Source organism: Peromyscus californicus, unplaced genomic scaffold, assembly GCF_007827085.1.
Source record: "Peromyscus californicus insignis strain IS unplaced genomic scaffold, ASM782708v3 Scaffold_5__1_contigs__length_169319896, whole genome shotgun sequence".
Taxonomy (NCBI): Eukaryota; Metazoa; Chordata; class Mammalia; order Rodentia; family Cricetidae; genus Peromyscus; species Peromyscus californicus.
The window spans coordinates 100,868,804-100,884,271 of NW_026294573.1; the positions used below are offsets into that span (position 1 = coordinate 100,868,804).

At 55.8% G+C, this 15,468-nt stretch overlaps 2 protein-coding genes across 4 annotated transcripts in view; both read left to right on the forward strand.

Moving 5' to 3' along the window:
• The window catches only part of Tbc1d2 (TBC1 domain family member 2), a 47,608-nt gene extending 43,933 nt beyond the window's left edge, over positions 1-3,675 (forward strand). The window contains exons 11-13 of one of the 3 annotated variants that reach the window (XM_052717169.1): positions 1,194-1,379; positions 1,933-2,054; positions 2,650-2,828. In XM_052717169.1, coding sequence (XP_052573129.1) covers positions 1,194-1,379; positions 1,933-2,054; positions 2,650-2,719 — 378 coding nt within the window. In that variant the 3' untranslated portion in view covers positions 2,720-2,828. Of the gene's footprint in view, positions 1-1,193; positions 1,380-1,932; positions 2,055-2,600 lie in introns of all 3 variants that reach the window. The other 2 variants (XM_052717172.1, XM_052717168.1) reach the window with 2 other exon arrangements.
• A 3,489-nt stretch (positions 3,676-7,164) lies between these two features.
• Positions 7,165-15,468, forward strand: part of Coro2a (coronin 2A) — a 58,030-nt gene continuing 49,726 nt past the window's right edge. Inside the window, exon 1 of the mRNA XM_052716161.1 lies at positions 7,165-7,266. The gene's annotated coding sequence lies outside the window, so the exon portion shown is untranslated. The remainder of the gene's footprint in view (positions 7,267-15,468) is intronic.

Genomic DNA, 15,468 nt, shown 5'->3' on the forward strand with positions numbered 1-15,468 from the left:
TTTCCAGAGGGCTGCACCCCACCCTTAATCCCGTGACCGTGGTGTATGCCAGAAGAAGCAGTCAGGGGTGGGGCTGACCCTTTCAGTCCACCGTTTCTACTTCCTGCTTAAATCTGATAGTGAGGACTGTATCTTAGGTTTGCCCCCCGGCTGCAAGGCAGGCTGGGAAATACCATGTTTCACCTTTGCATCTTAATGTCCCTGAAAGGGAAATGCATTGAGAAGCAGCACCAAGCTTCCTTTTGGCTTTATTTTGGTAATGGAGAATTTGCCACATTTGGAACCATAGAGAAGGTAGGCAGCCTGGGTCCCCACCCAGTGTCCCTGGTCACCAGCAGAGGGAAGAGGCCTGTCCCCTGCCCCGACTGCCTTGGCGCGGATCACAGGCAGTTCTTTGGCTCCATTTTACCACAGATCTGGTGACTCACCTGGAGCTCTGGGCTGGCCATGGCCTCTGCTACTGCCATGCTTCTGAGGAAGGGAAGAAAGGCTGCCCTGAATCCTCACCAGAGCGACACTGAAGCCCAGACAGACTTGCATGGGGAAGCCGGTCACGGTTCCAGACAAGAAGGAGCAGGAGGGGCACAGATCAGGACACTGCCGGAGAGGAGGGAGCCGTTGCAGAGGGTCGTCAGCCATGTCCACAGAAATAAATAAGCCAGGGTCACCCGGAGAGGTCACTAGCAGCAGTGGCCTTCAGCGTCCTGCTTTAAGGGGATTCCTGAAGTGGCACGTCACTGTTCTCCCCCAGTATCTGTCCCAGGCCCTCACTCCAAGTGTCTGCCAAATGTCTTAAGGGTCAGGCCAATATGGGTCCAGAGAAGCAGCCTAGAAAGGTGCTCCTGGTTTTCTGTGCAGGTGAGCATGAGACTGATTTCCTCGAACTGCCAGGGGCATTGGCTGAGTGAAGGGGCCAAGAACTTACCCATAGAGAGACCCCTGCCAAAGCCTGTTTCTCTGCCTAGGCATTTCACCTGTGTCGGGAGCCATGGTGATGTCACTACCCCTGCCTCACACATACTACACACACACACACACACACACACACACACACACACACACACACACACAGAGCGCGTGCCCCTGGTACCAAGTAGGCCCACCCAAGCAGTTCTGAGCACATAGACTGATGGGGTCTGAAGAGCAGGCGGGGAGGGAGACAGCAGATGTGACAGGCCTCTGCTGTCTTCCAGGTGGACCAGCGGGTACTCCAGGACCTCCTCTCGGAGAAGCTGCCCCGGCTGACAGCGCACCTGGGGCAGCACCACATAGACCTCTCCCTCATCACCTTCAACTGGTTCCTCGTGGTCTTTGCCGACTCCCTCATCAGTGACATCCTCCTGCGAGTCTGGGATGCCTTCCTGTATGAAGGGACAAAGGTGGGTATGCCTGGGCCGGGCTGCCCAGCCGGGTGGGTCCCACAGAATGGAAAGCCTGCCACCTGTCAGAGCCGTTTGGGACACCTGAGAGCACAGCTTCTTGAACTGGAAAGCGTTCTGTGCAATACGAGAGGATGCAGTGGCCCCACCTTTGAAGCCTGGGTCTGCTCCAGGCCTTGCCGGTGACCTTGCCAGGAGATCTTGGTGGGGGTCTCCACCAGCAAAGACACTAGTGGGACTAACCCCTTGACTCCGGCAGGGCAGTGCTTCCTGTGCCTTCTTAGAGGGAGCAGCTATTCGGAGACCAGACACAAAGCCATGTTTCAGGCTGTGCTCCCTCTAGGGTCTTCTGTCGCCTGTTCTTCTAGCCTTCTCCCCCAACCCCTGCCTACCCCCACACCACACACACACACACACACACACACACACACACACACACACACACACCCCGGCCTGCCAGGAACCTCCACATTCCCAGAGTCTCTCTCTGGGCTTCTCCCTGCACAGTCCCTGCCTGGCTCCTGCACCCCACTGAGCCCCCACTGTCCCCTAGGTGGTGTTCCGCTATGCCCTGGCCGTCTTCAAGTACAATGAGGAGGAGATCCTGCGTCTGCAGGACAGCCTGGAGATCTACCAGTACCTGCGTTTCTTCACCAAGACCATCTGCGACAGCCGGTGAGCTGCCCACCTCTCTGTCGCCACACACACACACACACACACACACACACACACACACACACACACACACCGTGCCCACCCCTCCCCCAGCTTAGGAGTCCCAGGGGTCATTCTGCCTTCAGTCCGTCTGTGTCCTTGTGTGGCACGCAAGCTCCCCAGCCCACTTTCACCCTGCCACCAACACCCAGGCTGTGGAACAACCAACCCCACCACTGGCTTGGCCTCTGGTTTCTCCTACTTAGAGCCTCCTGGCCACTTCCTCCGCTGCCACCACCATCTTGGGCCTGGTCCATTTCTTCAAAGCTAAGCTCCCACATCCCTCCTCCAGGAAACTCTCCTGAGCAGCCCTTCCCTACTGGGTCAGGTGCCTGCTGAGCTCCCTCCAGCCTCAGCTCTGGATGGGAATGGTCTCCCCTCCCACCCCACCCCCTCACCCCGGAAGGTAAGCTCCAGAAGGCAGGGCCACCATCCCAGGGTGGATGGGTGTCAGGACAGGCCCGGAACCAGCAACCACTGCTCTGGCTGACTACACCTTCCTCCCAGGAAGCTCATGAGCATCGCCTTCAATGATATGAACCCCTTTCCCATGAAGCAGCTGCAGCAGCTCCGGGCAGCCCACCGGGAGAGGCTGGAGGCTGAGCTTCGGAAGCTGGAACTGTTGAAAGCCGAGTACTTGGAGAGACGGGCATCCAGGGGCAGAGCAGCGCCCGAGAGCTGTCTCAGCGAGGACGAAGGGGAAGGGGATGTTTGACCTGCCTCTCTGCTCCCCACAGCCGTTCTTACCTTTGCCGGCAGGAGCATATTGTACAGGCATGGGCCAGAGGTCTGTGTGACCCCGGAGAAGGCCCTTCTCCTCTCTGGACCTTAGGCTCCCACATGGACACTGCTTACTGTGAAGCCGTTGGTCGGGGTCACTCTTCTAAGTCTCCCAGGCTTGCCGGCCTGTATCACCACACCACTGAGCACTTTAACATGGAGGGGGGCGGGAGTACACTCCGGGTCACCTGGAGCATTCTCTGAGGCATGACTGTTTCCCTTTGGTTTGGGTTTGGTCTTTTGAGACCGGGTTTCATGGAGCTCATGCTGGCCTCATACTCACTATGTAACTGAGCCTGGCCTTGACCTTTCCTGCTCTTCCTGTCTCAGGCATGTTAGCATAAAGCAAAGTCCCTGCGACAGCTTTATGACAGATGCACTCTCATTACCAGTATTCCCGGGCAGGCCAAGGTGTCAGGAATGTTCCCACTGGCACCCTCTGGCTCGGGGCCTTGGTCACCATTCTTGTGGCACTCCAAATTCCAGGCCTATGTTTTCAGGGCATCTGTCTTTCTGGGCAATAGCCCCTCTGAAGTGCCACTGATCTGTGTTGAGACCACCCTGCTCGACAGGTCTGTTTCTGGAGCCTCATGCCTGAGCCTTCCCTTTTGTTTACAGCCCACTGGGGACAGCCCAGGGGAAACCCCTGCCTGCCACCCTGAGAAACTTGTTGGGGACAGGACAGTGGGTCTCAAACAGCCATCCACTCTGACATGTCCGTCATGTGGGGCCAACAGGGCAGGGTTGGGAAGGTGGGCGGGGCTCGCAGAGTGAGTTGAACACAGTTTTATGGCCCAGCAGAGCCCTGGTCCTCTGTTCTTCCTGGTCTCTTCAGCAGAGGGCCACCCTGTGTGTCCTCCCTACCTAGGACAGAGGTTTAAAGGTGTACAAGGGTCCATATCTCAGTGAACTTGGTGCCATCAGAGCCTTGAGCACGGCTCTCGGGGGGTGGAGTGGGGGGAGGTGTAGTCTCTGTGGAGACTGTTATGGAAATTCCCAAAGTCAAGGCTCTTGTGGAGCTGGGGCAACACCCATCCTAGTACAGGCCCTGTCAGCCTGAGAGTCATGGTGTGAACCCGAAGGCTTGGCATGCCTGGCACCCACAGAGTCACACACACACACACACACACACACACACACACACACACACACACACACACACCAGCTCCCAGCCGAAGAATTCCTGTGAGCACCCTGCACTGGGGGCTTGGCCTGCTGCCTCTGCTGAGGCCTCTTACCTGCAGACCGTTTCCATGAAGTAAGAGAAAAGGCAGGAGGGAGGTCTCGGGAGCTTGGCCCGCACCCCGACTGGCACAGTAACTCTAAAGTGGGTCCCAGGTGAAGAGGCAGCCCCAACCCCGTGGAGCATGCTGGAGAATGAAAGTTGATGCTGGGGCCTAGTGCAGGGAAGCGCCCAAGGCGGTGAGCAGCCCCATCTGAAGGAGACATGGCTAGGTGGGGTCGGGATCTCCCCAAAACAGATGGAACTGGCTACTGGATAAACAGTGCCTTCTGCCCTCTCTGCCACTCCCTCCCCCTGACCACTGCCCCCACCTGTCCTCTTCCTCACTTCTCCCTGGAGGGGGCTCTGCCAAGCACTTGTGCTCCTCCTTAGGGACCAGACCAGCTTTCCTACCGAGCTATGCCTTAGAATCCTGAACGAGCTTTGTTCCAACGGTGCTGATTCGCTCTCTAATGTTGGGGCCGTGGCGTCCTGATAACCGAGGGAGGGTTAGGGTTCTGGGACTGATTCCTCCTCCAGCCCCGAATGAGGAGGCAGGCTGAGAACGGCTTGTCCCTCAGCACTCACCCGGGTCAAGCTCGGGTGACAGGGCACAGTGAAGTTAATGACCTCCAATGTCACAGAGCAGGGGAGGGCAGACCTGTGGGCACACCCATAGGGTTAACTCTAGGAAAAGGGGGAGCCGAGTGTCGGGGGAACACACTTCTGGTCCCAGCAGTCCCAATACACCCTGGGCTACACAGCCAGATAGTGTCTCCAAAAACAAAACAATAAAAGGAAGACAGATGCCTGTCTGAATTGCTTGAACTGCAACGGGGATGAACAAGGGGTACAGGGTGGCTCCAGCCTGAGACGGTCTGGGCTCTGCTGGGGCAGAGCCTGCCCCTCCCTGGGGCAGGAGCCTGGGGCCCACCCCTAGTGTCAGGTTCCTGGCCCGTCCCACAGCTGTTGCCCCTTCCCCAGGGACCACTGCTTCCTAGGCTGGAGGATCTGATCCCACAGCTCCTACCCAGAACAGGGATGGGACTCCACGCTCCGCCCTCCCACCCCTGGACCAGCAGGCCTTATCGAAGAACAAAGGGACTGGGTCAAAGGAGGGGCCTGGGGACCTGATAAACTCCTCAATCCATGTGGGAGGGGCAGACTCCCCTCCAGACTACTTTGTTCACGCTTGTAAACCCTTGCCCTAGGGGCTGTCTTCTCTCCCGCACCCGCCCCCCACCCCAGATGGGCGGGAGCATTCTACAGGAAACTCCATGTGACAAGTAGGTGGAACTAAAGCAGTGGATGGCATGAAGCGACGTCCCTGTGACTGATGGCTCTCCACCTTTAGGACAGAAGCACTCTCATTACCAGGGTTCCTCTTGGGACTCCATGCCCCCGCCCCCAGGAACATGGAGCTGGGCCTGGTCCATATCTTCAAATTAGTCCTTGTCACTCTCCGCACCCCCACCTGTGTGGTGTTTAACCAGGCCCCTGGTCAGTTGCACCCCTGTGTGTAACATGAGTTGTCAGGGGCCAGTCCTCCACACCTGGGGCAGGATTAGGAGAAAGTAAGAAACAGGGAGGGTCCCTCCCCAGACACAGAAGGGGCATGCCAGGTCCCAGGCCTCTCCTCTGATTTATGGGTCCGTATGCTCATGGTCCCCACCGCCAACTGGCCCGACACCCATGAACAGAGGTTTCTTAGAAAATGATTCGGAAAGAGGGGACGGTGTGAGCAGAGGCTCGGGGGTGGGGGTGGGGGAAGTGATGTTGGGAGAGGTGCACCAGAGACCCTGGCCAAGGGACAGCCAGCCTGGAGTATGCAGCATGGCAGAAACAAGAGAGACCCTGTCTCAACAAGATGGAAGGAAAGAACCAACTCCTGAAAGATTTTCTCTGACCTCTGACAAAGGCACATGGACACACATGTAAACACATGATAACAATCTTTTAAAATACCGTGGACCTGTGAATGCCAAGGTCCAACTGTTGCATGTCCACATCCGGTATATGCTGTGTCCCTCTGAGTTTGGGGTTTCGGGGGAGGCTTTGATGTAGGGAACGGGAACCCTCAGCTGCGCGCAGGGGAGTGACCCAGGGCACTGTGATTCAGGACCCCGAGGCAGGCTGTTCTAAAGAGATCAGGGACTCCACCAGAGCTGAGTGTGTTGGTGTACTCCCACAACCCCAGCTACTTGAGGCTGAGGCAGGAAGATAGCTAGTTCAAAGTCAATCTGAGCAACTTAGTGAACCCTTGTTTCACTGAAAGAAAAAAAAAAAAGAGTTCTCACAGTGTAGCTCAACGATAGAACACTTGTCTGGCATTCACAAGGCCCTGTGTTCAATCCCATCGTTACAAATGCATGCATGCATACACACACATTAAATTAGTTAATAGAGCCTGCCAAGAACTTAGCCAATCTCAACTTATCTATGAAATGGGGGTATTATTATGACTAGATTGAAGGAGTTGGTAGATCAAATGTAATAATACGTGTACTTACTCAATATATACAGCACCAACTATGCGCCAGGTACCGCGCTAGCGCCCTCCCCACACCACCACCCCCCACCAAATACATCACTATAAGACACGAAGAACTCTTTCCAAGATAGGTGGTGTGGCGTGGCGTGGTTATGAAAGACGCGACGTTCCATCTTCCACGTTCAGTGTGCACAGGGCTGATAGCGGGCTAGGCTGGGCAGCAGCGCCCCCTACTGGCAGCCGCGGGAAGGGTCTCCCTCCCGGGTGCGCAGCCGCCCTCCGCTCCCCGGTTCTCCCGCCGCGGAGCCGCGGTGCCGGCGCCCGCTGCGGGATCCAACCTGGAGCCACCTGGGAGGCAGACGCGGTGACTGTCTCCGTCTCAGCAAGGGGAAACTGAGGCTCGGGACCCAAGTCCCCCCAAAAAGCCTGCGGCTAGAGAGTGCGGGAGGCGAGAGCGTGTGCACGTGGGACGGGATCCGAGCTGCGGGCGACCGGCGGCGCACAGGCGGGGCCTCCCGGGCCCGCCCCGCCCCGGCCCCGCCCGGCCCGGTCCCGCCCGCCGGGCTGCGCGGGGAGGCGGCGGCGCTGGGCGCGGGGACTCGGCGGGCGGCGCGAAGCGCGGAGCGGGAGCCGGAGCCGCCGCCGCCGCCACCGCCGCCACCTGCGCGGCCGCCAACAAGGTAGGGCGGGACCCGGCCGGGCGGGACGCGCGCTGCGCCCGGGCTGCGGCTAGGCGGCGGGAGGGATGCTGCCCCCGGCGCCACGGAGACCTATCTTCCAGCCCCCCGCACGACCTCACACAAAGCCCTGCCCCGCTCCGGTCCTCAGTTTCCCCAACGGGATAGCGGCGCGGCCGCCCCCTCAGCGGGTGACTAGTAACAGCGAACCCCCAGGTTCGGGTTCCAGAGGCTCGGAGCTAGTCCGCACCGCCCGCGCCTCCTGCCGCGGTGAGCGGCCCGCCCTGGGCGCGGCAGCCAGTCCCGACAGGCCCTGGTGTGGCCCTGGTGCCCCGTGGACTCGAGTCGTGATTGTTCCTCTCCTGGCGGGGTTACTCGCGGGGCCTCAGTCCCGGGAGACGGTGGAAGAGGAAGCATCCCCACGTCCCTGCCGAGGCGACCTGGGCGCGCGGGTGGGGCGAGCAGTCTGCCACCCAGACCAGCCTCATCGCCTGGAACTGGAGGAGCCCCCCGCTGGCGGTGGCCAGATATCAGCCACAGACCTGCTTAGACCCAAGCCTAGCAGACACCCACCTGCGTTCAGGCAATGGGGAAGGACGGCCTGGTCCGCGCCCTGGCCGGCTGCAGGAGCTCAGTTCTGTGTTTCAGTACTGGTGGGAAAGGGTTGACTCTGCCACACTCGGACCGCAGAGAGTCCAGGAGGGCAGTGTCTACCAGGCTAGGGGGACAGAGCACTTGTCTAAGGGTGCAGTGGCTCCAGGGTCTGTGAAGACCTGTGCCATGGGGCTAGGACGTTCTGTAAGATGCCTCTGGATGAAGGTCTTGGGTTGCATTCTTCTTGCAATGGGGATCTCACTAGCTGGAACTGAGGAACCTGCTCCCACTGCGGTTCTAGTCCTGCGAGTGCCTTTTAGACATCATCTGGCCCTTCTGCCCCAGAGCCTGCCCTTGTTCACAACCACCTGTGCCTCAGCGTAGGAATGTGCCCTTCTGCTGCCCTTACACCCGGCCATCTCTTGTGGCATGTGGAGGGAGAGAAGGACCTGGGCCATCTTGGGGCCTTTCTGCCTCATTTCCTGGCATTTGCCCCAATTAAGGAACAGGTTCAGCGCCTGCTGATCTCCTATCTCCCTCCCCCTCCCCCAAGGGCTTTCTTGGGGCTAAAAGAGGGGACTTCCTCCTCCCCCAGCCTCAGCGCAGGTGGTGAACCCAGTGTCATCATCCTAAATATACAAGCAGAGGGCTGGGTGGGCGCGGTAGGGTGCCCTGGTATTCCCGGGCTGACGCAGAGTGGCAGGGGACCTTGCCCCATGGCCCTCCATCGGCGTCACTGCAAATGAGTGTTATTATCCTCTCATAAAAGGAGACTAAGTATAAAGGGTGGCCGCCAGAGCCCAGCACCAACTCGGAGGCCTAAGTACTACCTGAGTCCCCTGTCATTGCGTGCTCCTGTGATCTGGGAGGCCACTGTGGATGGTGCCTGAGCAAGGCGGGTTCTGGTTATTACAAAACCATCCTGTACTTTTAAAAATCTACTGTGGAGTTGGGGATTATCTGACCTGAAACCATCGCACCCACTCCCCTTGCTTTATGGGTAGATATCACCTGTCCTTGAAGGGGACGTGACTGGTAAACGGCCACACAACAAACCAGCCAGGGATCCTCGTTTCAAGTATGGAGTGTTTAGAGGCTAGGCTTCAGCTCAGTTAGTAGAGTGCTTGCCCAGCTGTATGGAGTCCAGTTCCATCCCAGAACCAATAGACTGAGTATGGTGAATCATGCCTGTAATTCCTCCACTTGGGGGTGGAGGATGGAGGGACCAGGGCTTCAAGACCAACCTCTGCTACAACTCAAGGTCTAGGACAGCCTGGGATATAGGAGACTGTCTCCAATTTAAAGGGAGGCATGAAAACATGTCATAAATGAAACAGTCTGATTGCTTTGTAAAAGGAGCAAGATATAAACATAAAAGGTTAAAACTCTGTGCTGGCAAGGTTGCGAGGATTAGCCCAAGGTGTGTCATGTTGTAGGGTGATCTCGCCGCCCTCGAAGCAAGTCTATGAAATGGATCTGCCTGCCCTTTGCTCCAGGCCTCTCCTTTGGGGACTTTACCCTAAGGAAGTCACCAGAGAGACATGTAGGTAGCACTACTGTCTTGAACTTGCCTGACAGTGGAGAAGCATGCTGAGGCTTCTGAAACATTTTATTTGAAAAAAAAAAACAGTGTCAAAAGTGGCAACAGTGAAGTCCCACCACTGCCCAAGTGTCAGGAGGAAAGACCCTGAGGCAGGGCGGCAGACAGACTCCTGCCCCACTGTGTGGCCTGCGCCAGCCTTTCTCCTCCATCCCTCACTTTCTCCCTCGTGAAGTGGGCGTGGCCTTGGTGGTGGCTGAGTCTGCACAGCTCAGCTGTGGAGCCTTCTACTGGAGGAGCAGAGCGCCCTGGACATCCAGAGACTGTGGCGTCCTCCCTGCCCCAGAGATAAGTGCTCCCCGAGGAAGGGTTGCCAGCTCCCCTCAAGGGGTTCTGCTTGAAGTCTTTGCTTTTTTCAAATAGCCCTGATTCAGGCCTGGGGAGCTTTCCCTCGCCTCTGCCGGTCACTGGAAGCCCCCAGACGCTGCTACTTTCATGCTGAGGCAGGGGCCTCTCCTCCAGAACAGGAAGGAGGCAGTTGGCAGTCACATTACATCTGCCAGGCCAGGAGACCTCATTCCTTCTCTGGATGCCTCCTGGGGACCTGCAAGGTGCTTACACATTAGTTTAAACCACGCCAGAAAGGCTTATGTCCAACTTTTTTTTTTTAACTTACAAAAAAATAACAATTTTTGTGTGGTTCAGCCTAAGTAGAAAAGGATATAATTAAAGATGTAATTATGGTTCCTTACAATAAGTGAGCCATGGGGTGTGGTAGGGGACTGGGAAGGTGTGATTAGAGACCTAAAGTGAGGAGGCCTTGAGTCAGACAATCACTAACTGTAATGGCAACCGCAAGGCCGTGTGTCTGTTGAACACTGGCTACTCCAGGGCTCTGTCCCCAGGGCCTCCCCAGTGTTTACCAAACACCTCCACTGTAAATAAAACACCCACCGGAGGAGAAGGTGCCCTGGAGGAGTTTGCGGTCTGTCTGATAGGGACAAAGGGAAAAAAAAACAAAAAACAAAAACAAAGCAACCAGGAGGGAGTGAAGGAGCGTGACCCCAGAAAAAGGGACTGCCATTATCGGCAGGACTTACTAAGAGGGTGACTTGGGCAAGCGGGGCTGAGCTGTGGGGGAAGAGCCAGTGAAAAGGCCCTGAGGCAGGCCGGAAGAGCAGGAAAGCAGGTAGAAAGAGCGAGGAAGAGGAGGAGGGCAGAGGCCACAGTCCTGATGATCTAAACCGCCCCCTCCAGGGTGCAGTGTGAAATCCTACAAGTTAGTGAAGGAGGTACTATTTTTATGCCTCTTTTTCAGTTAAAAAAACAAGAGGTACAGAGAGGCTTAGAAACTTGCAACTCTGTCTCAGAGGAAGGCTAAGGCTTCTGGCCCAACGCAGTGGGAGCCATGCAGGCTTCTGAGCAGGACCAGAGCACAGCCACCTCTGGATTCTAGTGTGATTCCCGTGAGATCTCTGTGGTCCAGATGTTCCTGTCCCTGCCGAGTTCATTTGTTGAAACAGACACCCCCAAAGTGATGGCATGGAAGGGGGTGATTGGATCAGGGAGACAGAACACCTCTGATGAGGGTTCATGTCCTTGCAAAAGAGGTCCCCGGAGACACAGGGACCAGCAGGCACCCTTCCCTGAACCCGGAAGTGGCCCTCCTGCACACTCCCAGTCTGAAGCCTTATCTTGGACTCAAGGCTCCAGTAACAATGAGAACTGCATTGTGTGATTCACAGGCCACCAGTTCATGGTACTTTGTTACCAGGACTCAGAGGTGGCTGTCACAGGCGTCCAGACCTACGTGACGAAGGTGGGCCTGTGAGCTAGGGCCAGAGGAGCAGGCTGGCCCAGCTTCCTGACCCTGCTCTCCTGCCGGTCCTGCCGATGCCCTAGGCAGAGGCTGGTGAAGGGTTTACACTCATAGCTCACTCCAGCCTTCTGAAGCCGTAGGTGAGGGTCTGGGCAGGTCGGAGGTTAGCTGCTAGTACCTGCCGTTTATCTTTCCCGTGTTTCCTTTGGTTTGGTTTTGAATTTTTTGGAGACAGTATCTTACTCTGTATTCCAGGCCAGCCCTCAACTCAGTGCTGTAGCCCAGGCTAGTCCTGGACTCACAGCGGTCCCCCTGCCTCAGCCTCCCTAGTGCTGGAATTGTAGGTGTGAGCCACCATGTCTGTATTCTCGTTTTTAAATGGATCTATTCTGTTATAGGTAGATTGTATCGCAATAAAGTTAACATACGAAGAATATCCGCTTGGTTTTTCTGCTATAACAATTTGATGATGGTGGATAAAACATTAGAAAAGGAGGAAAATAGGAAATTACTGTCCCCTGTCTTCTTGTCCTAGGTAATCAGTGTGAACACTCTGGGGGACTTCCTTCCTTTTGGACACTGCCGTCCCCATTTTGCAGATGAAAGACTAAACCCCCATGTGGCCCAAGGGCTCACTTTCGTACCATGCCATCTGCCTACAGAGTTCAGATCTGACGCTGTCCTCTGTGTCTGAAGGCAAAACCCAGAATGCCAGAATGGATGAGTCTCATTGACTCACCCCACCACCCACCCACCCAGCCTACTCCTAGCTGTGCCCCAAGTAGAGCGAGAGAGACCTTATCCAAGGGTTCAGGAGCCTGGGGTCTCATTCCAAAAAGAAATCAGGGCTAGGAGGACCTGTGTGGGATTCTCAGGACTGCTGCTTCTAGCCTGGCCTTGAGCCCAGAGAGCTTGTAGAGAACTGGCAGTGGCATGACCCTGTCCCCCAGGGAGTCCTGGGGACGTCAAGGAGGCCCAAGCCAGAGTCTCAGCCCTCAGCCCTCAGCAGGTGAAGGGAAAAGTGAGGGGCTTTGCCACAGCCACCCAGCCCCTCCCCCTGAGGACTTTTCTCCTGCAACCTGCCTGCATTTCTCTCCAGCACTGGGCCAACACACTGGGCAGCCAGCCACTGCCCAGGATGTAGCCGTCCCGCTCCAGCTCAGCCACTAACTGGCCTTCGGCCAGGATTTTTACCTGCCCATTTGCAAAGCAGTGTCATGAGGGCTTGGTATGTGGGTGCTCAACAGATGGGCAGCTCCTGCAGCTGCACCAGGGAGGTGGTCCAGCTGGTGGACTAAGCTCCCTCAATCTCCTGCCAAGCCCCCTCCCCAGCCTGTGCAAAAGGAGACAAGTGTGAGCTACAGATTGAGACCCGGAGTCCGAGGTTGTAGATAAAGGGCTCAGTGGAATGGAAGGAACACTTGCTAGAGGAAAGGGGCCTGGCCTTGCCACTGTGGCGCCCCTTAAACAAACCCTGGCTCTTCTTTATGCCTCAGTGCCCTCATCGGGAAAATGAGAACTCCCACCCCCACCAGGCTTATTCATCGTAGTTAGCACCATCCCTGCAACTATCCACTGGGGTGCTTCTGAGTTTAGAGGGAGGAGGGAGGGAGGGATGAGCCAGAATCAGCACCACCCTCAGGAGCTCCTAGTCCAGGGGGAGCCATAGCTACCATCGATAGCTGGGAACCAGGGATCCTAGCTAGGGCTTCCAGTCCAGCCTGGGTGGGCTGAGAGCCCAGGAAGACACCCTGAAGGAGGTGTGGAGTCAGCCACCTATAAAGGTCAGACGTGGAGGACCCCACCCACCTCTCCAACCTTCATTTCTTCCTTTATAAGGTGGGAATGATTGGGCTGGAATGTAGCTTAATTGGCAGAGTGCTTATCTAGCATGTAGAAACTCTTGAGTTCAATTTCCAGTACCCCATAAACCGGGTGTGGTAGCCATGTCCTAATCCCAGCACTTGGGCGATAGAGGCTGGAGGATCTTGAAGTTCAAGGCTGTATAGCAAGTGTGAGGCCAACTTGGGATGCATGAGACTATTTCAGAAAATGGGAGATTGCTGCTAAGTGCCTGTGCAGCTGGGTGTGGGTTTGTTTAGAGCCCCAGACCTTTGGAGGATATGGAGGTGCTCTGTGAACGGCATAGCACCAGGCAGCCCCTCCATTGTGCTTGCTTCTGAGTTCTGGAGCATCTGGGCAGGGAGTGCTTCCAGTGTGTTGTGAAAGTTCTAAGATCAAACCGGACGGGGACAACCAGACAGACAAATGTCCACCACTGCCCTCACACCGCTTGATGGAAGAGGTCCAGAGCATGTCTGCTACAGTACACTTGGAGCGGGCCCTGATGGCAGCCCCCACTCAATCACAAATCACAGCCCCTCTGGGGAAGGGGACTGTCTGTGTCAATAGGACCCATTAGGCCCAAAGTGCTGCTCCCCACTAGTGAAAGGCTCCAAGGAACCTGCCTGAGGAGCTGTGGGGAGCTGCCAGGTGCAGGGGTGGAATGTCATGACATCATAATGAGGACCACTCTTACCAGAGAAAGGCCCAAGGTGACATGCCATTGGGAGAGAGCAGTCTGGGGGCAGGAGGAGCATGTTTGAGTTCAGATATGAAAAGAGAACGTATGTGCACACATAAATATAGAAAAAGACGTTCAAGCCAGGCTTGGTGGTGCAGACCATAATCTTAGACATTTGGGAGGCTGAGATGGGGGGGGGGGTGTTACAAGTTGAAGGCTGGCCTAGACATTTAGATCCTAAAATAAAAAAGAAGGCCGCCAGTGTAGCTCAGTGGTAGAGCACTTACCTAGCACGTAAGAGGCCCTAGGTTGAATCCTCAGTACCATGGAGCAGGGATGGAGGGTGGGAAGACTATTCAGACATCTGTCTGGGGATCTTCAGTGGTAAGGTGGTGTTTTCTGTGTTTTGAATTTTCTAGACATGTACACACTCTGCTATAATTGTTGTGCTGTGTGTATCTGTACCATCATTTACAGTGAGCAATAGGACCCAGTTGGCATCAGCAGGCCAAAAGGTGAAGTATCCTTCAGAAGAAGGGATGGAGCACGTGGTGAGACCTAGGTACTGTTTCCAGGGGTAGCTTCATGGAAACACCCAGAGGAGAGGTCTCACATCTCTGGGGCTGCAGATACAGTTGACATTGAAACAAGACCACCCAAAACCAGTGCCCTGCAGTCAGGAGCACAAGACCAGAGCCCTCTGAGAGGGGCTGATATAGCTAGCACCGATCTGGGGACACCAGGGTGGGCAGGGGCCCGAGCCTTGGGGTCTTTGATGCATCAAGAACCCAGGATGATGTCATCAGGCCCCAAGGGGCCCAATTCCCTGAGCAGCATGGGGTCTTGGTCTTTGCCCCTTGAAACATACAGGCCTTCAGTCACTTTGCACAGTAAATAAAGAAGCTAAGGTTCTATATTGATTTGTTTTGGTTTTTGAGACAGAGTTTTTCTATATAGCCCTGGCAGATATGCTACTTATTATATAGCCCTGGCTAGCCTGGAAGTCCTGGCAAGCCTTTTGCCTTAGCTTCTGGAGTGCTGGTGTGTATCTAGACATTTTTTTTTTTTGGTGTGTGAGTGTGGGTGTGTGCGCACGCTCTGCCTACATGAATGTCTGCATTACTTTCCTACCTAGTGCCCACAGAGGCCAAAAGGAGGTGTTGTTGGAGTTACAGACAGTTGTGAGCCACCATGTGGGTGCTGAGAATTGAACCTGGGTCCTCTGGAAAAGCAGCCAGTGCCCTTAACCACTGAACCACCTGTTCAGCCCTACATTTAGACTCTTAAAGTATTTTCTCTCCCCTCTAATCCTCATTCAGCCTCATGGTAGATAGAGGCACAGCTGGATTCACACCTGCTCACACTAGGTCCTACCTCTATAGAGCAGGCTTCTGAGCTTGGGGAAGGGGAGCATGCCCCCACGGAAGCAGTTCAGATGGCCCAGTGGACTGCTCGTTAAACATCCTGGTAGTGGTCAGGGGTAGTGGCCGGGAGGAGTTTGGAGATCTTGGAGAGCTTGCTGGCCACCCACTGGCCTCACCCCTGCTGTAACCGTTACCCAGAGTGGCTTGGCCAGTGGCCAACGTGGAGAAAGGCACGGAGATCTACTCCACACTCAGTGCTGGAGCCCCGCCCAGACTAGATCAGTTGTCCACTCCCTACATTGTTACTGTTTTTCTATTCTGTTTTTGAGACAAGGTCTCACTGTGTAGCCCTAGCTAGCTTGGA